Raw genomic sequence first — 23,254 nt, 5'->3', positions numbered from 1 at the left:
CTGTGTCAAGGAGAGAACATGCCCCCATCTGACCACAGGTCCTGTGTCCAGGTGCCCACCCTCATCTGCTGATGTGGCCCAGCACAGGCTGAGTACCTGTGTCCCTTCGGTGCATGCTGAAGCTAGGAGATGGACAGTGTAAGATCTGGGGGCTCCCCTTCCAGGTCAGATGCACAGGAAGAGCTGACCTGGGGGCCTGGGCTGTGATCCCGACAGCTGGTCTCTGCAAACTTGGACTTGGGGAGGGATTCCACCGTCTGCACTTGCTAAGGCAGCCCCAAGGCAGCCAACATGGCCCACATAGGACAAAGACCTTCCTCCAGGGAGTCGAACACTGGCCCAGGGGAGCAGCCCTCTGAGTGAACCTCACTGGGCAGTGCCCAGATCCAGTCCAGCATGCTCCTGGCAGGGAGATCACTCCATGAGACCCTCCACAGGGTGCAAGGGGCAACCTGGGGCCTCCCACCCTGCACACATGGCTGCTATCATCCTACACTGAGTGCTGTCAGGCCTTCACACAATCCCAGGAGGTGCAGCCAGGCACACACAGAAGAGGCCCCCTGAGAACTGAGCCCAGACCCAACTCCACAGCCACTTGCCATGAGCCCCATGTGTATACCCAGAGTGGGCACACCCACTCTGCACACCTCCTTCCTCCCATCTGGCTCCTGGGGTGGCATCACCCCTGAGCAGAGCCTTGGGTCCTCATGGTCCCAGCCCCATGGTGAGGAAGCCTCCCGGCCAACCTGTGGCTGCAGCTACCCCAGCAGTCTGGATTCGCGGTGGTCACATGGGCCAACCTGGCCCCTCCCAAGCTTTGCAGCAGGCCAGAGCCCAGATCTGCACTAACATCCCTCAGCCCTGAGCACAGCTGCACCCCCACCCAGGCCACACCTACATCTGTGCACCAAGCCCCACCTCCATGCCAGCCTGGGCCACTCCTTAAACCCGGAACTCCAGCTCTGAGAAGGGAACTTCCCAGAACCCTGAGACACACCCTGCACTTCCAGGGAAAACCACTTGCTCCCCTTCCACCAGTTCTGTTTTCTCAGAAATAAAATAGATCTGATGGTGGGAAATACCTTAGCAAGCGTGGGGGCAGGGGCGTCTTCAGTGAGGAGTGGGCGGGCTCTTCAAAGAAGGCATGGGGCGGGGTCCTCCGGGAAGACCAGGTGCTGAGCTACTGAGCAAGCTGCGTCCTCGCCCCTCCCCACCAGGTGACGTGTTTCCTACAAACTGCTTTGTTCCAGAGCTCACCAGGTACCCATCCCCTGATGCTGCCGTCACCTGGGGCCTGTCGGTCACATGGGGCTTTGTCCTGCCAGGTGCAGGCAGACCCTCAGTCTAGCCCTGTCGGATAACAGCTCCTCCACCTCCTCCTGCAGATCGGCAGCAGGAGGCAATGCGCCACTGAGGGTTATCTACCCTGACTACCTGCTTGCTCTGTGGGCAGGGTCTGTCCTGCCCACCTGTGCCATGGGCACCTGCCACTCCAGCCCTCCACAGCCTAGGAGAGCTCTTCATCCCCTGACAGGCGTCACTTCCCCCAGCCCTGCCACCTGAAATACCTGCTCAGAACAGCCAAGACCCCTGTGTTCAATGCCCCCCATGCCATCTGCAGCTCACGGTGCCACAGACACTCCGCACGTGCCCCTACCTCATGCCCTCGGTGGAGCGGTGGCAGTAGTTGCGGTACAGCTGTGGCACGCCCAGCATGGCCTCGGTCAGCACTGCAAGGAAGCCCAGCGTCTCCACAAACAGGGCCGAATCGATGGACAGGTAGGTGACATAGCCCGCCACACCAGTGAAGGCCAGGACACACTGCACATAGTCCCCGAAGCTGCTCCAATGCCAGAAGTGGTGTGGATCAAAATCTAGGGCAAGAGGGAGAGAGCCACTCAGCCAGGTGAGCAGGTCAGGGCAAGTAAGGAGGGAGACGGGGAGTTGAGCCAGGCCAGGTCAAAGTCAGCCGGGGAACAGGAACCAGGTGACAGGTTGGGGACAGGTACATGAGCAGGTCAGGGTCACTGTGGGGAAAGGCAGACTACATGTGTTCTTGAGGAAGCGACTGCTGGTGGAGCCTTGGCACAGACACTAACTCCACATAAAAGGCACACTCTAGAGTCAAAGTTCCTTCTGAATCTGTGTGACCAGCAACAACACCAAGACAAGCAACCTGATTAAAACCGGGCAGAGTCTCAATGGATGTCCTCCACAAGGCCCAGGGAAGGACGGCCTGCATCATTGTCAGAGGGAAGTGCACAGGGGAGTTCAGGGGCTGCCTGATGCTCTGTTGAGGATGGAAGCCCAGACTAGCTGGAAGACTCAGTGGAGCCATGCCATGTTCAGGATGCACCTGCATCTCCTGGATGGCTCTTGGCACCGGAGGCTTGTAGGAATCTGGGCTTCAGGCAGGCAGGTAGGTCCCCAGGCCCATCCTAGGCACACAGGAGGAACACACCAACGTGGGTGGGGGCTAGGGCCACTCCTACCTCCCCCAGCATTCCCACGCTCCCCTGAACAGGGGCACCTGAACAGAGGCCTGCTAGGGTTGGCCTCCACCTCCACAGGGCACAGCCTTCCCAGTCTCAGGGTCGTGACCTATCCATTTTCTTAAACCATGAACATCACAGTCTAAAGGAGCAGGAGGTTGCTGGTCCCTGCAGAGCAGCTCTGACCAGCTACAGAGGGCGCTGGTGTCCCCCACACCTCCTGCCTCTGCTCAGGGCGTCCTGTGGGACCCAGAGGGCTAGGGTGGGCAGTACTGCAGGCATCCCCACAACCCACAGCTCTGCAGGTCTGCTGCCTCTCAACCGTGGGGAGCAGTCAGGACCCCAGGTCCAGGCAGGAGTCCGACCCTCACAAGTGGTCGCCTGCAGCTGGGCCCTGGGGCCAGGCACCAGCAGTGACACCTAACAGCGTGACAGCGCAATTTTCCAAGGGGCCACCAGAGTCCTGCGGCGGTCGACGGGCGCCCTCGTGCGGCGGGCCCAGGCCACGTGGAGCAGAGGCCTTCTCATTGCCCTGGGAGCAGCTAGTGGAGGACAGGATGAGGGGTTCTCTCCTCAGCCCCTGCCACACGGTGTTCAGAGGCGAAAAGCCACTGGAAAGAGTGGAGGGACCCGCGCGTACAGCCTGGCTTGCCGCACCTCTTGGGGCTGTGTGCTCAGCGGATCCCGCGCTCCAGGCATGGAGGCTCTGGAGAAGGGGTCCTGCCAGAACTCCCAACCCCCATCCCACAGGAGCCCCGAAGCCGGGAGGCTGGTGCCATCTAAGGGGCTATGTGGTACAAGGCGACTGGTACCAGGCCCCAGCATGAGGTGCACCCCCACACACACCCTGCAGGCGGGCTGCTGGGGAAGATGGGGCTGGCTCAGGGCAGCTTCCCCTGGCCAGCAGCGTCCCCCTGAACAAGCACATGCTCCTTTCCATTTCCAAAGCACCCAAACCCTGCAGCACACAGGGGCCTGGCCAGACACAGTAACCCACAGCCCTCCTAGCACAGCATGACCCTATATGCAGTGGATGTGAGACAGCAAGAGCCCCCACACACACACTGCAACTCTCTCAATCCCTGAATCCTGGGATGCATGGGGAGAGAAACTCTCCACTGAGCTACAGAGAGACCTGACAGCCACTTCCATCCCGCTGAGCACAGCGCGGAGCAAGACTACCTGGGGCAGCTGTGGGGACACTCCCTACACCTCACTGAGGAGGAGGTGCAGGACACTCTAAGGAGAGAACATCATGCAGCCACCAGGCTACATCCCAGTAACCCCGAAGCCACCTGTCACCGTGTCCCAGACCCTGCTGGCAATGGCCCATAACAGCCTGCGTTCTGGCTGGCAGCCTGGCACAAGAGCACCCCCTCCTCCTTTAGTATCTTTAAGCCAACCCGCAGCAATCAGGTGTGTGGTTCTCCTAAGCTGCTACCTGGTGACAGACGACAGAGCAAGAGGACAGAGCTCTGCAGAGGAGATCTCGCAGCATCACTCCAGTCAGGGGCAGAACTGAATAGGGGCCAAGCGGGCTTCCTACCTAGACCCTGCCAGACCCCAAATTGCTCTCCGAAGGGGCAGCAGAGAGGGCAAGGCAACCAGGAACCACAGGAACACTCTGTGTTTCCAAACCCCAAGGCCCTTTCCAGACAGCTCTGCAGGAGCAGTTCCCTCTGGTCCCAGGGTCCAACAGCATGTGGCACCTGGAGGCAGCACACCTGACTCCTGAGACCCAGTGGGGAAGGGGCAGGAGCTTGATCCTGTCAGAGCTGATCCCACACAGAAGCCGCGCCTGCCACCACACCCTTCCCTGATCTCTTCTCACCTCCTTTCTTTCCTTTGCCACCCTGTCCCGGTCCCTTCTCACTGCTTCCCCAGCTGGCCTCAAACACCTAGGCTCAAGCTTCCTCCTGCCTCCCCCCTCCCCCCTCCAGCTGGTTTCTTCTAACTTTTTTAATTGGTTGATAGAAACTCTTAAAGTCAGTGAGTGACCTCCATGACAGCTGGGTTGTTCCACGTTCCACAGGGAAGTGCAGCGTTGCCTCTGCAGGTCATTTGAGGCCCCAGGCCAGAAGCCAGAGTCAACACAGCACCCGGGGAAGCCAGCAGCCTGCCCAGATGGGCAGGCCACCACCCAGCCTGAGGACCAGATGTGAAGAGAGCTCCCCAACTAGGGGAGGCCCCATGAAGAACACCCTCCAGGGACCCACCACACAGAAGTCTTACCAAGCCCAATAAGAGCCAAAGTTGGAAAAGGTAGGAGCTGACCAGGCTCCTGGCCTGCCGGGAGACAAGAATACACGGTGCGGGCTGGGGTCGTGGCTCAGTGGCAGAGTGCTTGCCTTGCACACGTGAGGCACTGGTTTTCGATCCTCAGCACCACATAAAAATGAATAAACAAAATACAGACATTGCCTCCATCTATAACTAAAAATTATTTTAAAAAAATACCTGGTGCTCTGATGGGCCCTCTCCTGAGACACCAGGTCTCCCGACAGAGGTCAACAGGAATTTCCCTGTGCTTAGGAAATAATCATTTTCAAATAGTTTAAAAAAATGGTATTACCATGTTAACCTATTTCAATAGGTTTTAAAGTAAAAACCAGTTCTCCAGGAGGAGCAAATCAAAGAGCTCCCCTTCCTTCCCCACCTGATCAGACGGGCACATGGCCTTGCTCCACTGCCCCACGCTGTCTCCCTTTGACTCCAGCTGAGCAGGGACAGAGCTGTAGAGTCAGCTCTGCCCACAGCCACCACTTAGACCCCTGCGGCCACAGCCCAGTGAGAATGGTGGACTTGGCCCAAGCATGGGTGGTACAGGGCTCGGGCACAGAGGCCTCACCTGGAGGGACTTTGAGGGATGCGGGGCCCGAGCCTTGCACGGGGCAGTGCCAGGTCAAGTATAGCCAGAGTCCAATGAGACAGCAGCAGGACCTGCTGCAAAAGGAGCAGGAATGGCCTGCTGGCCTCCTGTGTCCATGATCCCGAGCCAGCACCAGGCTCTCCTGCAGCAGACATGGGAAGGACAGAGATGCAGACTTGCCATTCCCAGTGATGGACCCCAGTGACCAGGGGCTGGCACTGCCCATGTTGAACCACCTTGGCGGCTCCAGAGAAGACCCAGGACCAAGAGCTCTCAGGTCCCAGGTCAGACAGCACATGGCAACTGCCAAGCAGCGTGCTAGCCCCAATCTAAGGCTGCACAAATGAGGAGGCCTCTGAAGACTGCCATGGAGGCTGCACGTCACTGTGAGGAAGAGCCAGGGACAGAAAGAGGAGACCCTCTCAGGCTGCAGTGATCTGGTGCCTTCTGTGCCCCTCATTTCAGGAGCCTTTCCCTCTTTCTCCTCGTCCCCACCCTGTCCCGTCCCGGCACCTTTGCCCTGCAGAGCCAGCTGCTGCCACCCCAGCCGACGGGCCACAGTCTGAGCAGTGCTGCCTGTGCAGCAGAAATGACCCCAGGAGGCCAGCCAGGCCTTGGGGCTGCCCACTTCTACAGCAGAACTTGGAATGGTGCCCAAGCTGCCCAACACAAACCACCACAGAACCTCAAGCTGCTGAGATCATCCCTGCTGCCACAGTGGACAAGAAGGCTAGCGTGTCTCTGACCTGGCTGAGACTCCTTCCTAATTCTGGCTCCCAGGGTTTCAGGTTAAAGACAGCAGTCTAGTGGGCACTACCAGAACAGTGACTCAAGGGTCACACACACCATGGCTGCTAAGTGCGACAGGCAGCCACACGGGAGGTCTCTGGACATCAGCACATGCAGACGTTCCCCAGAGGACCTTCTAAATGGTGGTGGGAAGAGCTGTGTGCCTTGGGCCATGACGTGCGCCCCACCCCATGCCCGTGTACCAAAGCACCACTCCAGGTGTCCAGCCAAGACAGCAGGTTCCCTCTACCCCATCACCTGCACAGGGCAATGGCTGCCAAGAGCAACAGCAGCCCTTCTGCTCCTGCCTCTCAGCCCCACTCACAGGGCAGAAAAACTCAGCACCCATCCTGGCCTTGACTTGCTCATGGAGTTCACACCAGGATGTCAGGCTGAAAAGACCAGAGGGCCCCCAGGTGTTCTGAGGGTAGGGGTCATCTCAGGAACTCACCACTGCCCTGGCCAGCTCCACACCGGGGTGTAAGATTCCGCCCCATGAGCAGGGTAATCAGTTGAAAGCTCCATGCTCTCGCTAAGGGTGGGGACCAGAATGAAGTAGGGGCAGCCTGGGAACCATGAGGGTCTGCATGGCAAGCAAGAGAAAGGAGGCCCTAGAACCAGCTCAGTTTACCACACAGCCAGAAAGAGCCCTCCCAGGACAGAGCAATCCTCAAAGACTAGCCTGAAGCACAGCAGCACCTGCCCAGGTACCACCAAAATCAACCTTGCAATGGCTGCAGTTGGAGGAGTGCAGCGCCCCTGGGGGCAGACCACCCAGGAGCCCATGCACACAGCAGACCTACAGGAGGACTCAGAGGCCCATCCCCCAACCAGAGGACAGCCAGCAACCTCCCCGGCACGGGTCAGTGTCCACAGCTGCCCCCAATGTCTACCTAAAGTGTCCATCTGCAACAACCCAAAATAGAGATACACAAAGGAACAGGAAAAGGTAGCCTGCACAGAGGGCAGAGAGCAGCCGCAAAGCAGGACCCACAGCCTTGGGGGAGGCATTGGACTCTGCAGGAAAAAAAAAAAAGCCTTCAAGACAGTCACGGCAGATGTGCACAGAACCCAAGGAAACTGCAGCAACGTAAAGAATTAAAGGGCACTCGATGATGGCACCCAGCAACAGCATCAATAAAGGGGTAGAAAGGATGAGGAGAACCAGTGGGAATCCAGGTGAAGCACACACACAGAGGCTCTCGGCCAGCACCAGGCAGCAGACGGAGCTGGTGCAAGAGCATGACCTCAAAGACAGATCACCGGGGGCTGGAGCTGTGGCTCAGTGGTAGAGCGCTCGCCTAGCATGTGTGGGGCCCTGGGTTCGAACCACAGCACCACATGAAAAATAAATAAATAAAATAAAAATGATATTGTGGGGCTGGGGATGTGGCTCAAGCGGTAGCGCGCTCGCCTGGCATGCGTGCAGCCCGGGTTCCATCCTCAGCACCACATACAAACAAAGGTGTTGTGTCCGCCGAAAACTAAAAAATAAATATTAAAAAAAATTTTCTCTCTCTCTCTCTCTCTCTAAAAAAAAAATGATATTGTGTCCAACTAAAATATTAAAAAAAAAAAAAAAGACAGATCACTGAAGATGACATAGCCCAAAGCATGAGACAGAGGAGGAGTGGCAGTCCTGCACATACGACAGGCATGCTGCTGGGAGGAGAGAGGAGCAGCCGAGGAGAGAACACCAGCCTGCACACCCAGACAGCCACACACCCACACTTCAGTCTCAGTGCTGACACTCAGTAAAAACCCAGGGTCCTGAAAGCAGAACAGGGAAATGGAGTCCCTTGCGAGGGCACCAATGAGAGTCACCGCAGGCTTCTCAGCAGCAGCAGCAGCAGCAGTGCCCAGGCAGCTGGCCAGGCACCAGAAAGAAGGCATCATCAACCACGGTCTGCACCTGCAAAACCCCTGTGCTTAAAGGAGGGCAAAATAAAACCAGAGAATGAAGAGAACAAAATCCCCAGAGGACAGGAAGGGGACGGGACTGTCTGTTGTCAACAGACCCACCTGCAGGGAAGGAAAGCCTATGAAGCACACAGTCAGAGCCAGCACCCACAGTCCTGCCAGAAGGTAATTCCGCAGGTTGCCCCAAAGACAAGCACAGGCTGCTGCTTTCCTCCCACGGCTCAAGAGCAGCTGTAGAAAAGAACCTGAACTTGAGGTCCTCGACACCAGCACCCAAGGTGGGCAGCTGGAGTGTTCTGGAAAGATGACTGAGGCAGTCACTCTAACAGTGAGGACAAGGAAGAGGCAGAGCAAGCAGGGCTGACCCAGGAGACCAACAACTGCTCTCTCTCTTCCCTCGTGCCTCAGTGTCTGAGGACGTGTAGCCACATAAAGCAGCAGTCAGAACACTGCACCATTAGGTGTGTGACCTACCTGGACACAATGTGTAGCCTCATCTCCCACAGAGGGAGTAACTGCACAGGAGCAAAGTTTCTGTATCTCATTAAAATTCGTCTGGGCTATGTTTGAAGCAGATTCTGGAGAGTTAAAATGCATACTGCAATCCTCAGAGCAACTACCAAGAAAGTAACTCTCACATGTAGTTAAAAATCACTAAAGGAATTAAAATGTTACACGAGAATTAAAATGTTACAAAAGAAACTGCAAAGGCACAAGGGCTGGGGAACACCCAGGCACTTCAAAGGCAGAAGGAAAACTGCAGATATAAATTCAAACATCCACGGTATGTGTGAGTCAAATAAGCAATCAGAATGCCAAAATAAACTTCCTAAAGACCTATGTGCTGTCTACAGAGGATGCCCTTTAGATTCCCATACAAAAACGTGTAAAAGAACAGAAAAAGATACACAACTCAAATAGCAAACATAGACCCATGGCTCCACTAATACCAGAGTAGGCTTGAAACAAAAGCACCACTAGAGACAGGGTCATTCTACATGAAGACACAGCACCTACCAAGCACATCCCACAAGCACACCCCAGAACACACCAGGAAAGCCACAAGGGAAAGGAAGGAAGTCAACTCAGAAACAGCTGGAGACTTTGTATCAGCTTTGTAACACTTAGGTGAAGAACCAGAAAGAGACCTGAGCCTGCACCTGGTAGGGCACACCTCCCAAGCGAGCCTGGACTGCTCTCCAGAAGAGACCCACGGCGCCTGGCAGCACAGGATGGTCTACAAATGCCACAGAATGAAGGCAAAAGAAACTCAGGAAATTCACAAACAGGTGGAAGCTGCAGATGCTCATAAACACACAGGGTCACAGGAGAAATTTGTAAGGAAACGGGAATCACTGAAATCACTCGCTAAAATCACTCATATGAATCTCCACCAGGAGAAACCTGGGGAGACGGAGGGAATGGACAGAATCCCACAGGGGAGCAGTACTCCTACAGTGGGGAAACCAAGGGAATGGACAGATACTAGCACAGACAAGCAACTGCAATTGCTGCAGGAAGAAACAAAGCAGGCCTGCATTTATAAGAGTGTGAGTTCATTCAAATCTTCCCGGGAGAAACCCCTATGCCCAGATGACTACTTGATGCAAATCCTTCTCAAACTCATGTAAGGAACAGAGTAGAAGGGAACTCCTTCCTCCCCACTCACGTCCTATGGTCATTATTACCCTGAGTCCCAAGTCGTAGCCACAAAACTGCCCTCTCACATCTTTATGACATGGACACAAGATACCCTCCCACCTAGAGCAAACAGCACCTGGCAACACATAGAAGCATTTAACACACCACCAGGAATTTAAGAGTGGCTCAGCACACAAATCAGCCAATGATTCTCCACATCATCAGAGGAAAAGCCAAGGCCACGTGGCCACTCCACAGTTTCAGCCAAGCACCTGCAAACCTTTACCACCACTTTAGAAGAACGGAGGCCTCACAAGCCCAAGAGCAGGATGGGGTGTCCACTCGTACCAGGTCCAGCCAAGCAGTCCAGCAGGAAATGAAAAATAGCCAGATCAGGAAAAAAGATGCAGTCTGTGTTCACAGATGACAGGATCACAGCGAATCCTAAGCAATCCACTAAAGATCAGCTAGGGTGGGCAGACTTCTGCAAAGCCGCACAACACAGGAGGTTATGTAAGACTCAGTTCCACCAGGCAGCAGTGAAGGATGCTGGATGGAATGAAGGAGACACTGGCCTCTTCCTCCCTCCCTCCTTCCTCCCTCCCTCCTTCCTCCCTCCCACCCATCTCTCCTTCCTTCCTTTCCTTCCTTCCCACCTTCCATCCTCCTGCTTTCCCTCCCTCCTTCCTTCCTTCATCCTTCTCTCCTTCCTCTCATTCCCTTCTTCCTTACCTTCCTTCCTTCTTTCCACCTTCTTCCTCCCTCCCTCCATCTCCTCCTCCCCATTCAGAAAATGGATGGGCTTCTAAGGAAGAAGGGTTCATGCTTGGGGCAGCAGAGCCAGGGGTTGGTTAGCTCAGGAGACACAGCATGCACCGTGGGAGGAAGCACAGAGGAAGAACTGGCAGACAAAGCTGAGAAGTGACAGGGACGCACATGGGGGCATCCTCATGCAGCGTACATACCCAGATAGGACCGCCTGGGCGGGGCTTTGGGCTCTTCATCCCTGCTGTCTCCAGCTTCATTCAAAAAGAGAGAAGAACAAAGATGGAAGGAAGGGAGGAAATAAGGAAGGAAGGAAAGAAAGAAAGAAAGAGAAAGACAAAAACAGACTGGTTTTAACACTGCAGACTGAGGTTCCCAGCCCTTTGTGTATTTCTTGAACACACATACACACACACACACACTGGAACAGAAGGACTGTAAGAATTCCATTTCTGTGCTTTGGAAATTCACTTTCTAAACCATTCTCCAAGCCTACCCTTTCCCATTATCCTAAGGAAGTGAACAGAGGAAACAAAGCGAAGACTCCATCGCCCCCTTGTCACTGTCTCTAAAATCAGGCAGCATGGAGCTTCCATGGTGCCCCAGGGGCAGCCACAGGGCCAGCTCCACCCAGTCCCCAGCCAGCACTGTGCCAGCTGCGCCCACAGGCTGCTTGATAGCATAGCTTTGGGACACATGCAGTGACCTGTCCACCACCAAAGGACAGCTGACTCGACATAAAAGAGACAAGCCACAGTACAGAGATAGCCGGAGCTCCCAAGGTCAGTCATGGTCAATCCTCCTGCTGCACTGCCCTCCATGGCCAGGATGCTAGACAGCTCAGCAAAGCCTCATGTGGTCCTGGAGGGAAACAGCTGGACAGAGGGTGTTAGGAGCTGAGCTCCTGCCCCACCATGGTGGACGACACCTTAAAGTCAGCTGTCACAACAAACAGGCGAATGCAGACACAGAGGAGCCCCACGGCCTAGATGCAAGGCCACTCTGCTCACCACCCAAGGGCAGCACCCCCAGGCAGCTTTCCCACCTGTCACTACCCAGCACCATGGGCTTGGCCAATTCACTGCCCACGGGCACCTCTTCTAAAGATCAGATCCACTGAAAGGGGAAGGGAGAGGACATGCTGGGACATTCTGGCATAAAACGTACCCAGAGTAAGAGCCCAGGGGTGGAAGACAGATCCAGTACCTAGGCAAGACCCACCTGGATTCCCCTGGACACACCTGCACCACCCAATGTTTCCCACCTGGAAGGCCAGATGGTCAGAGCCACTACATTTGAGAACATCTGCAGGACAGATGGGAGGAATGTCCGAGGCTGACACCAGGGAATGCTTCCAAGAACCCTGTACTCCATGCTGAGCAGGGATCCAGCAGGCACCAGGACCCTGATGTGGCTGGCAGCATGTCTGCCCACAGCTTCCTCAGACCCTCCAGGTCCTTGCCAGGTGGAGAGGTACACTGGCTCCAGTCCATGGAAGCGGACTGTCGACTTCCAAGACTAGGTCCCAAGGAAGAAGCAGCTCCCTCCACACTCACCAGAGGTGCTCGCCCTGGGAACCTGAAGCCATGCTGTGAGGGAACCCAGGCCTGTGAGGAGTCGCCGTGGGTGTGCCAGCCAGGGCCGGGTGACACCAGGCGAGAGGGAGCAGGGAGTGAGGAGGGGCACCTGCAAGTCAGTGAGCCTCAGCTCCCAGCCTCAGCCTCCAGGCCTCCCTAGCTGACACTAAGGACAACGGGCACAAGCTGTAGGGACAAGCTCCACCTTGACTGTCCCTTGAGTCCTCAGTTTGGGGTAACAGACAGCAGGGCACCAGGTGATGAGGCTGAAGCTCAGGGTGGGCTGGAACAGGACGACCTGTCGCACAGGCAGAGAGTCATCAGGAGAGTCACTGTGGCTAGCACACGCACACCGGGAGGGGACAGTGGCAGCAGGTGGGACCAGGGAGGTGAGGACTGATGAGCCTTGTCCCAGGGGCCCGAGCCAGACAGAGGGCACCATCCCACACACCCCTTCAGTCCCAAGACTGCTGCTCTGAGCCCCCGCGCAGACGGAACGACCACCCAGAGGCCCTACCACAGACAGGTGCTCCTCCCTGGAGCTCTGAGTGCTAAGAGCTGGGGAAATGTCAGATGATCCAATCACCTGACTTCAGGCCACAATTTTGTTATTCAAATAACTCCTATGACAAATTTAAAAGGAAAAAATACATCATAAACAGAGTTAGATTTTTAAAAAGCAGTCTCACATGATGGCCATGCCTGCAATCTCAGGGACTCAGGAGGCTGAGGCAGGAAGATTGCAAGTTCAAGGCCAGCCTCAGCAACTTAGTGAGACCCTAAGCAACTTAGTGAGACCTATCTCAAAAAGGGTTGGGGATGTGGCTCAGTGGTTAAGTGTCCCTGGGTTCAAACCCTGGTTCAAATAAATAAATAAATAAAATGACTGAAGTCAGCTCAAGTGTGTCAGCCAGCAGTATGCCCACAACGAGGCATCATTCTCACAACACCCATCCCTGGGGGTGGTACTCTAAGTAGGTGCAGTTCTGAGCCTCCAGCCCCTCCAGCCTATTCCAGCAAATGTCTGGAAGCAGCCTCAGATGATGGCAAGCAGTGGGCCAAAGATGGTGGTGATCTGTGCCGTCACTCCTATGGCTCCTAAGTCATGGGGGTGACGTGGGTGGGGGGCCAGGGCCATGACGGAAGAGGCCCAGTCAACCCCAGGTCTGGGGCTGACAGGCAGAACCATGTGCTGCCAGGAAGCATTTCATCTCATGGGAAACAACCCCACCTCCACCCCAAAACACCAAACAGCAATCAGACCCTACCACCAGCCCTGCAGACTGCCTGCAGATACCAGAGCTACTCAAAAATGTCGTACCGCAAACGTGCACTCTGCATGTTCTTCACACTTAGACAACAAATACATAATCTTTAAATCGAACCCGCCCTGCGTTGTTTCCTTAATCTCACCTTGCAAATTGAATTTGCAAACTTCAAATTTAAAAATCCTATAAAAGATGGTGGGAAAATGTTTACCTCTTATTTTCAGGCCATCTGACTGTTCTATTGAAACAAGGTCATTCTGAAGTTTCTCCTTGAACCACTCCGGCTCATGATCACTGTGCCAGGACTTGAGTCTGCCATGACACAAGGCATCACCCACCCCTGTTCCTGGGTAGCCCCAGCGTGCACTCCGACCCAAGGTCCTAGTGTGGGATGTACAGACGCTGGCAGGAAGAGCAGCACTGTGGTGAGCACGTCAGCACAGGGTTCCTGGTTTCCATACACCCATCTTCCACTTCTTACACACAGTGGACAGGACACCACAAACATGAACAGGATTCCAACCCTAAAAGGGCTGAGGATGAAAACCTCGGGAATTTTCAGGCATGGACTGCCGTCCCAGTACAGAGGATCTATGGCCTGTCAGGAGCCCCAGGGTCAGCAGGCAGAGGTCCTGCCTCCTCCCTCAGGCTGGATTAACACAGGACGACCTCCCCACGAGGACCCCAACTTCCTCCACACCTGCAGAGCCCTTAGCCAGGCGAGGGTCCCAGGACCGATGCATCTCTGTGGCCAGTATTCTGCCCATCACAGGAGCACTGGTTCAAACTTCAGGCTCCAGCCTGTTATCGTTTGGATATGAGTTGTCCCTGAAAGCTCATGCTGGACAATGAAGGAGTGTTCAAGAGTAAGACGACTCGATTATGAGAATCCACTTGATGGGTTAATCATCAAAATGGATTAATGTGGTAGCTATAGGAAAGTAGAGTGTGAGGCTGGGGGTGTGCCTTTGGAATAATTCCCTGGACAACAGGAACCACTAACACGTAAAGGGAGGCTAGCCAGAGATCCAGTCCCCTGGCTTCCCTGTGAAACCTCCATGGGGTCCCCAGGAGACGAAAATCTGCCCTCACCTGAACCAGAACCCGCTGGAAGCCTGAGGAAGGGGCTGTGGGACACAGGTTCTGGAGGCAGACAATGCTAGGCTCCGGGCCTGCCCTCCTCCCAGTGCACATTGTGCTGTATGCCGCCTACCCTCAGTCCCCAGGCCCCCGAGGCTTCACGTGTCACAAAGCCTACTCTGACGCTCAGAGACGGGCAGCACCAACACAAGCTGTTGTTTGGTACCTTGGGTGCTACTGTGCCCCCTCAGCCTTTTGGCATTCCCCCATGAGAACACGACTGAGGGCACCCCCATCCCCCAGCCAGTCAGGGCACCTGCTCTGTCTTGAGCCAAGGCTCAGGGACATGGATCCTGCCACGGGAAGCTCAGGCCACCCAGAGAGGGGGCAAAGCTGGCAGGAAGTAAACCCAAGCCACCCCGCAAGACCTGAAACCGTGACTCTTTGCTCACACTGAAGCTGGCCCCCTAGGAAGCCCAGCCTTCCAGGCAAGGTGGGCAGCACCACTGGCACTAGCCCCAGCACACCTACAGCCAATCACACAAGAGGGCAGAGAGTGGGGAGAAAGGACAGATACACACCAGAAAACAGATGGCCTTGGTGGCCATCTCTAGTTACGGTAACACTCATTGGTCTAGGACCTCCCTCAGAGAGAGAAGGTGACCCACTTTCTACCAAGACTGAAACTAGCCCCATTCATCTCACTCTAAAACAGACATGCAGAGAAAGAGAAGGAAGGAGCTTGCCAGTGCGAAGAAAATAATGATCAAAAATGAAAATACCTGGCAAGACTCCAACTTCCCAGCACCCCAAAACTGAATGACTCTGGGGAAAATCATCTTGTAAGCAACCACTGAGATTACGCACATACACAACCTCAGACAAAGCACAGCATGTGCTGTCTTCAGCTCAGTGATGGGAAAACGACATAAGGCACTGCCCCTCCTGCACACGAGGAGCCCACCAGCCTGCGACTGCAACGCAGAATGTCAGACTCCAGGAACTTCTTCAGGAGGAGGCAAACGCAGGAAGAAGTGCATTCCATTTTCCAAGCTAAGCTGTGTGAGCTGGACGTGAACTGGCCCTGCCCCAGTTAACACCAGTGTGCACCAATCCAGGTGAAGCAGGCTCCTGGTGAGAGCCAAAGGCTGTGGCCTCACACGGGCAGCACCCAACATCAGAAACCCTGCCTCCTCAGGCCCCATCTTCTGTGACAGGACACAGACAGACTTCTGGCTCCCATACTGCACAGCACCTGATGGCCACAGCAAAAAGGCCACCGAGATAGGTTAATGCCTCAGCGACCTCTAGTGAGGAAACCAACCTGGAACCGTTTCCCTCTTGCAGAGCAGTGCTGAGACACTGCTGTCCATCACAGATAGCAGCTGCTTGGTGAAATGAAAGTTGCTGAGGTAACACAGTGGCTTGTGTTTCACCAAGTGAGCAGGAGACGGTTTTTGGTGGATGAGTAAGAAGTCATTTCCAGAGGCTGCCGAGCACCAACCTGCAAAGGAGCGGCGTTTCAGGTTCAGCTCGCTGGCCACCCGGACCTCGGTGCACAGCTTCAGCATCAGCAGCATGGTCAGGGTCATGACGACGCTCTGCCACAGCAGCGGGGACTCGAAGCGCCTTCCAAACCTGGGCAGCAGAGACTACAAGTCAGGGAGGAGCTGCAGGCCAGGCCTGACTCTCAGCCAGCGCCAACAGGTGAGTGGGGACAGAGAGCCCCAGGGCCTTAGACATCCATGGCCGCTATGGCACTGGCTGCCTGCTGCCTCCTCTTCCAGGCTCCATGTGGGATGGGCTGAGGTGGGGAGGGGCCTTGAGATCCAGGATAGACAGCCAGAGACCCTGAGCTCCATGCCCATGGGCCTTTCCACACACAATATTCTCCCCTCCAGGAAGTCTGGAGATCCCGCCTGAACCTGGCACCATGGGAAGGCCTACCTCTCCATCCCAGTAAATCCCAGATGCCAAGGCCTGTCATGCAGAGACCCCTGCCTCTACCAGGCCACAGAAGCCCTGCTTTCTGCCTGGGAGGCAGGTCACCAGAGCACCCAGAGTGTGCATGGAAGAGAAGGGACTCTCTCCAAACTCTAGCCTCTCCCACTAGAAGAGAAGGCAGCTAAGGGCATGGCTCTCCACCCCAGGCCCCCCGCACCATGCCACCCTCACTCCCAGACTAGCAGCCCAGTGCCAGCTGAGGTTCCTGCTAGTTTTCCACCAACACAGCCCACAAGCCCACGCAGGGCAGCAGCACAATCCAAGGCTGGTGTGACTGGGGTCTCCCCTACACCACCAGAACACTATGGAAAGTGACACGTGAGCCCCATCACCATCGCCCTGGCTAGACCTGGGACTGTGGCCCTCTCTGGGCACAGTTGCCACACCTGTAATCACAGTGACTGGGGAGGCTGAGGTAGGAGGATGGCAAGTCCAAGTCCAGCCTGGGCAACTCAGTAAGACCCTGTCTCAAAATAAAAAACAAAAAGGGCTGGGGATGTGGCTCAGTGCTACCACTCTGGGTTCAATCACCAGAGGAAGGAAGGAAGGAAAGAAAGCCTCCTCCCTCACCCTAACCTGACCACTCCAGCTAGAAACGGCCTCAGAGTTTGGCCTGAAAGGCATTTCCCCTGAACTTGGGGTCAACACACCACACTGGATGTCTTGCTAACTCCCAGCCTCTCCTCAACACTGAAGTTCACACACCACAGCCCCATCCCACAGTCACCTCTGAGGCCAGCATGGGTACAGGCAGCTGGAGGGCCTGTTACCGCAGCTCCTGAGCAGCGCCCACAGGAAGTGGCCCGTCCTCAGCACAGGGCAAAACTGGCAGAGTGGCCACTACTCAGGCCCACACACCCAGAGGCCTTGAGGATCTGCAGCCATGGCCAAACCTGCTCAGGAAATGCCTGCTACTGTGACAAGGAACATGCCAAAGTCACTCCATAAATTAAAATCAAAAAAAGTATTTTATAAAACTTGGTGGTAACACTCCTCCCAGCAACTGGTACAAGACAAAACTGGATGTGGCCTGGTCTTCTAGCCTTGAAGAGTGTATATGAGAGCTCTACACAGTCCACGAGAAAAACAGTCCCCTTAACACAGAGAACAGATCCCGGATTCACCTGTGTGCTACCAGTCACCTTCTACAAGCCCAAACCTGGGAGCACAGTTCACTGCCAACATGAAACCTAACACAGTAGGCCTCTCCAAGGCTCTGAACCATGGCAACCTTGCCCCTGCCCAGATCAGCAGGCCTAGCAGGTAATAAGTATGCCTGGGGGAGGAGGTGTGTGTAAGAGGACAGATTACAGGCAGGCCACTGGGAAAGTCTCAGAGAGTCTCCTGGGGGGGGGGGGGGCAAGATGGAATCCACAGAAAGTAGGAAGAGAGCAACCTAGGCACAGGGTACATGGGGGGCCAGGGCACAGACAGGCAGGCCAGTGCATCCCCAGGAAGTGTCATCAGAGCCCTCCCTGGGAGGCCACCAGGAAATACCAGGTGAGGAACTAAGAAGAGGCTAGAACAAGACAGGGTGTGGAAGCCAGACCCAGGTCAGGAGGTCCAGCTGGAAAGAGGCAGCTGCAACAGGGGTTTCTGAGTCACAGGCAAGGGCTGGTGCAGTGGACTTAGGCATGCTGCCCACGTGTGCCTGTAGTCATGTGCTGCAACAGCTAATGTCCCTGGGACCCTCCATCCGCAAACCTGTCTCTTCACCTGTGAAGTGTAGGACATATCTAAGGTTGCGGGGGTTACAGAGCCAACCACAGTCCCTCTCAGGCTGGCTCCCCACCAGCTACCTGGCTGTCCAACTTACCCCAAGGCAGTCAGGTGAGGGAGTGGGAAGCCTCTAGGGGTCACTATGTAAGCCTGCAGCACAATAAAATGAATTCCTGAATCAAGTTCTCAACAGGGGCCCTTCAACAAATGGCCACTGTGACCAAAAGACTACTTCCAATTTTATAGATATTCAACAGAAACACAGCAACTAGAAAAACTGGAGAAAGCAGTTGAAGTCTGCACTCCCCCATACCATACCACCAATCAGATTTAACTGATGTCCACAGAGAAGATGGTCCAGCAGATCTCACCCAGGGCCAGAGGGAACAGAGCTGGACATACAGCTAGCTGACTACAGGTGAGTACAGACCAAGCAGGAGACAAAACATCAAAAGGCACACTTTCCACAAAAAAATATACAAAGGACAAAAGAAAAATAAACCAAAGCTCAATATCATTAATCTTTTAAAAAATATTTGTTTTTATTTGCAGATGGACATGATATCTTCATTTATTTATTTTTATGTATTGCTGAAGAATAAACCCAGAGCCCCACATGCACGAGGCAGGTGCTATACCACTGAGCCACAGCCACAGCCCAACATCATTAATTTTTAAAAGATATTTAAATAGAAAGGTGCTGGTCTTTACTTTTCAGGATTCATGAGTCTGGCTGGCAAGGTGTTCAACAGCTCCTGCTCTCCTGCCTGAGGATGTGAGTGAGCACAGCATCTCTGAGGGCCAGCAGCCCTGTTCCTAGAGCCACTCTGAACACCCCATCCAAGTGGGCTCTGGTGGGGTGCAGGTGCCCATGCTGCCCCCAGGGGCACACAAAGTCCTGCAATCTCTTCTACAGACAGCTTCTCCACCTTCCACAGTAATAGAAAAACTCAAGTGGAAAAAAAGTTAATAGCTACTCCTCAGTGCTGAAGATATCACTCAGTAGCATAATGTTACTGCATCTCAGATACAGTGTTTCCATTCTTACAACTAACCCTGCAAGAGGCAGCAGAGGCTGAGCTATGCGACCTGTGCCTCACAGATTCCATAATGAGATCACAAGGCTCTGGGACCCAGCCCTCCTTGCCCACTCACCCCCCAGACCTATAAATGTGATCCAAATAATCACATGGCACTTCTGACTTCTGACACCACAAACACCAAATTCCACATTGACATTTCATGGAGTGTGATCTGCTGAATGCTAGTTTTGCAAAATGACAAAAATTGTAAGAAATGAGGCCATGAGAGTTACATAAGTTTCAGAATCCTTGAGTTTACACTCAAATCAGCCCCTTCCTGCAGGACTGTAGAGCAGCTCTCAATAGGGGTAGGACATATCACAGGGGATCGGAGGTCTGAGGTCTGAATCCCAGCCAGCACTGTGAAATCCATGAAGCCTCCAGCTCCACCACCATCCTGGTATGTAGCAGGCTCCAGTTTCACCTACTCTGCCCCACCCACAACCACTCTGAGTGTTCATGGGGGGTGGGGCACATATACACCTGCATGTGTGCATGGTGGTACATTTCAAGTATCACTCCTGCTAAAGCAAAAGCCCCGTGGCCCTGGCCATGCCTGACATCAGGGAAATCCTCAAAATCTGTAGGATTAGAGGTTGCTGGCCTGGAGCTTGGAAGGAGACATGCACAGGGCTCTGAGGGGCTCCAGGGATATAAGGATCAGCACATGGCCTTGGCCAGCAGGGTTTCCAAGGTCCTTCAGCAGCACTGGGGACATGTGGCAGACTACCCTCAGGCCCACTGCGCAAGAAGCAGGGAAGGGACAGGCTAGGCTGCAGACCAGAGAAGGGCCATCACCCTCTGGGTCCTCCTCCCAGTCTTCTGGAACATGCTGGGAGCCAGGGCCTATATGTGACCATAGAAGCCTGAGTGGCCCAGGACAGCTCAGTATGTGTTTCTACAGAAAGGAACACCTGCAGACAAGCCTGGCATCCCCGGGAAGGTGGCCCTGTAACCCCTAGGAGAGCACTCAAGGGCCTCAGAGGCCCCAGCGCAAAGGCAAGGACACCAGTTCCTGTGTACTTCTCCCCTGGGAGCACTAGGGGCAGTCTCCAGGCAACACCAGGAAACTGGCCTCACTTATGACTTCCCCACACCATGTGCTCAAATGTACATTAAAACTTTATTTTCTTTTTTTAATTCTGAACAATAGCATACTGATGGAAACACTCAAAGGGGCACTTTTTCCCATTCATCAATCAACTTCATGTGATTCTCCTCTGTTCTGGAGAAAGACAAGCATGCCCTCCTTCACAGTCTGGACACTGTGCCCGGGCTGCACTGAGGAGCCTGTCTGGGAGTGTGCCCTGCTCTGTTCATGCTCAAGGCGAACGACATCATTGAACACAATTTTATCTCGGAAGATATTTCCATTCAACCTGAGATAAGTCCACTTCAGGGCACCCAGTCCCATCACGGGGTAGCTAGGGACCTCCACCCTCAGCCAAGGGACAAGGAGGAGGAAGGGAAAAATCTTCAAAACGTGGTCTTACAACTTTCTTCAGACAACAGTGAGAGCCTCCTCAGAAGTCTCCTGGCCCAGAGACAAAGCTCAAGGTATCCAACATTGCTGCAATGGCCAAACCTTCCCACTCCACCAAATTCTTACACGATTCAACTCACTAGTTTGACTTCTAAAAATCCCAGACAGGGGCAAAACCCATCCCAGGGCTATTCAGCATCTGGCCCAGGGCAGAGCAGAAAGAGAGAACCTGCAGCTCCTGAGTTCAGGGAGTCTCGCATTGGAATGTACACTTCAAACAGGGACATTTTACTTAGTGTGAATCATACCTCACTAAGGTCGGCTTGGTGCTACTGGTTTGATGCTAAAAGGCAGATACATGATTACTCAAACTGCATCCAGAAACTGGGAAACTGCCTGAGCCTTTCTTCTGGGCCGCTTCAGCTCACCCTCATGAAAATTTCCTATCAGCACAGAAGCCTTGGGACCAGAAGGAAAAATGCCAGACCTCTTTAACCTTAGGATGAGGCTCTGATATCTCTCTCTTCATTTCCTCTGAAAATTCACCCTCCAAATTATGTCTGCTTTAGCAACTGTTAAACTAACCTCAACTTCCTCGCAGAACACAAATGAGAGTAAGAGGAAGCTGGCCTGAGAGAAGCAAGAAGACAGTCTCCAATTGAGTACTATCCAGAAGGTCGGACTTCCTTTCTAAGGAAAATAAAACCACACCAGCTAAGAGTCTGCCAGGCAGAGGGCCCCTTCCCACCACTAGAATCAGTCCCAGGAAATGCTCACAAAGAGGAAGTATCAGATACAGATAAGCCACTCATCAAATAAAAAGGCAGATCTGGAGACTGTATTTGAGAGTATTCCAACTTCTCCAGAGAAATAATCTCATTCTAAGAAGTTCAGTGACTGCGGAGGTCCCACACCAGCCACCTGTAAAATGGGCCCCTGAGCCACCCGAAGGTGTGAATGGGTCCCTTTGAGGAAGTAGACACCTCCACCCTCGCCTCTCATCTGGAACAAACCCCAAAAGAGAATGCCATCTCCCCAGGCACCCTCAGGTCAAAGCCCCAGCTTACCAGAAGAGTATCCGTAGAATATTGGCCACCAGTAGCACCAGACACACGTGGGTGGAAAAGCCGTCGGCGTTCTGAGTCCTCCTGATGTCCCTGTACTGCGGGATGTACGGCACCACGCCCCCAAAAACCATGGCTGCGGCGGCCCCCCAGGAAACCAGCCGATGTAGCGGGACCAGAAGCCAATCCAAACCTTCTGCCTCCATCCCGGGCACCGGGCAGCCCTGCCGTCCGGCCGAAGTCCACCTGGCACGAGCCCCAGCGCTCTCACAGCTCCAGAATCCGCACAGTGACGTTCCCCTCTACATTGCAGCCGCTCTCCTGCGCGATCCTCCACCATCGGGGTCTGGCAATGGGGGACGAGAGTAAAGAACTCCTGGTAGAAGCTCGGCTCCGGCGCACCACTTCCCGCTGCCCAGCTGAAGGGCCTGTGGGGCCAGTGAGGGCGGCGCTCCGGAGGCCGAAGCTGACGCTCGCACCAAGGGCACCTCAGGGCTGGCGGCCGGGGCAGGACCCCCTCCCGGGACCGGGGCGGCTCTGGGAGCTGGAGACCCGCGCCGGGCCTTCTGTCCAGCAGGCAGCTGGGAGGACGGAGAGCGCCTGGCCGGAGCGGGGAAGGGCGCAAGGCCGGGAAGCGGGGTGAAATGGGAGGAGGGTGCATGGCGGTGGGAGGAGAGCGCACGGCCTTGGGGTAGAGTAAGAGGAGGGTGCATGTGGGTGGGGAGGGCGTACGGCGGGAGGAAGTCACCACTGGGGTGACAGGGCCGGGGGAGCAAGTCCGCCGTGGGGGAAGGGCGGGCGCGCGGCCCGGCGGGGGGTTCGGGGCGCGGCGGAGGCCGTGATCGCGTGGCCGACCCGGTGTCCTCGACCCCCCTAGGGCGTCTCAGAGCGCACCCCGAGGAGGACAGACGGCCGGGCGGCCCCGCGCCCAGATCCGCGCCCCGCGCCCCTTACCCGCGCTTGCCACGCCGGTCTGTCTGTCAGTCTGTCCGCGAGGGCGGGGAGCGCGCCCCTGCGACGTCACAATGGAAGGCCCCGCCCACTCCGGGCCCGCAGGAAGGCGGCGCGGGTCCTAGCGCTCGCCAGCCAGGGCGTGACGACGCCGAGGACCCGACCCCCGGCTCCGTGGGGGCGGGAAGGGGCGGTGGGCGTTGGGCTCCACCCCTCTAGGCAGCCGGGGTTAGGAAATTGCTGGCGGGCTGGGCAAGTCTTCGGGTGCCCGAGTGAACCTGTTTCCATCAGCCCCGGCTCGCGAATGGGGTCGGTGTAGACGCAGAGCGCTGCCACCTAGAGCCAAGGACGCAGTCCTGGGGAACCAGAGGGAGCCCTGGCCAGGGAAGTCCCGTCCTGGGGAAAGTCGCCGGGCGCCCTGCGGGTAACAGAGGAGCCTGTGCGGGGCTGGCCACGCTGGTCCAGTTCGGAAGTTCACAGTCCTGGAGACCACTGAGCCCTGGAGGAGTCGCACAGGTCCCAGCGGGGTTGGGTTTCTCTCCAGGAAACG

General features: G+C 55.3%; 1 protein-coding gene across 7 annotated transcripts in view; it reads right to left on the bottom strand.

Annotated features, from left to right (window-relative positions):
• Positions 1 to 22,826, bottom strand: part of Slc66a2 (solute carrier family 66 member 2) — a 28,636-nt gene extending 5,810 nt beyond the window's left edge. The window contains exons 1-5 of one of the 7 annotated variants that reach the window (XM_027935324.2): positions 22,708 to 22,826; positions 21,757 to 22,099; positions 15,726 to 15,905; positions 10,677 to 10,730; positions 1,658 to 1,874 (exon numbers count right to left, since the gene is read on the bottom strand). In XM_027935324.2, coding sequence (XP_027791125.2) covers positions 1,658 to 1,874; positions 10,677 to 10,730; positions 15,726 to 15,905; positions 21,757 to 22,093 — 788 coding nt within the window. In that variant the 5' untranslated portion in view covers positions 22,094 to 22,099; positions 22,708 to 22,826. Of the gene's footprint in view, positions 1 to 1,657; positions 1,875 to 10,676; positions 10,731 to 15,725; positions 16,040 to 21,756; positions 22,671 to 22,707 lie in introns of those variants that run through there. The other 6 variants (XM_027935320.3, XM_027935325.3, XM_027935321.3 and 3 more) reach the window with 6 other exon arrangements.
• Positions 22,827 to 23,254: the final 428 nt, after the last annotated feature.

Source organism: Marmota flaviventris, chromosome 16 (assembly GCF_047511675.1).
Source record: "Marmota flaviventris isolate mMarFla1 chromosome 16, mMarFla1.hap1, whole genome shotgun sequence".
Taxonomy (NCBI): Eukaryota; Metazoa; Chordata; class Mammalia; order Rodentia; family Sciuridae; genus Marmota; species Marmota flaviventris.
Note: the sequence above shows the minus strand (reverse complement) of the source record. Positions and strands in the feature narration are given on the sequence as shown.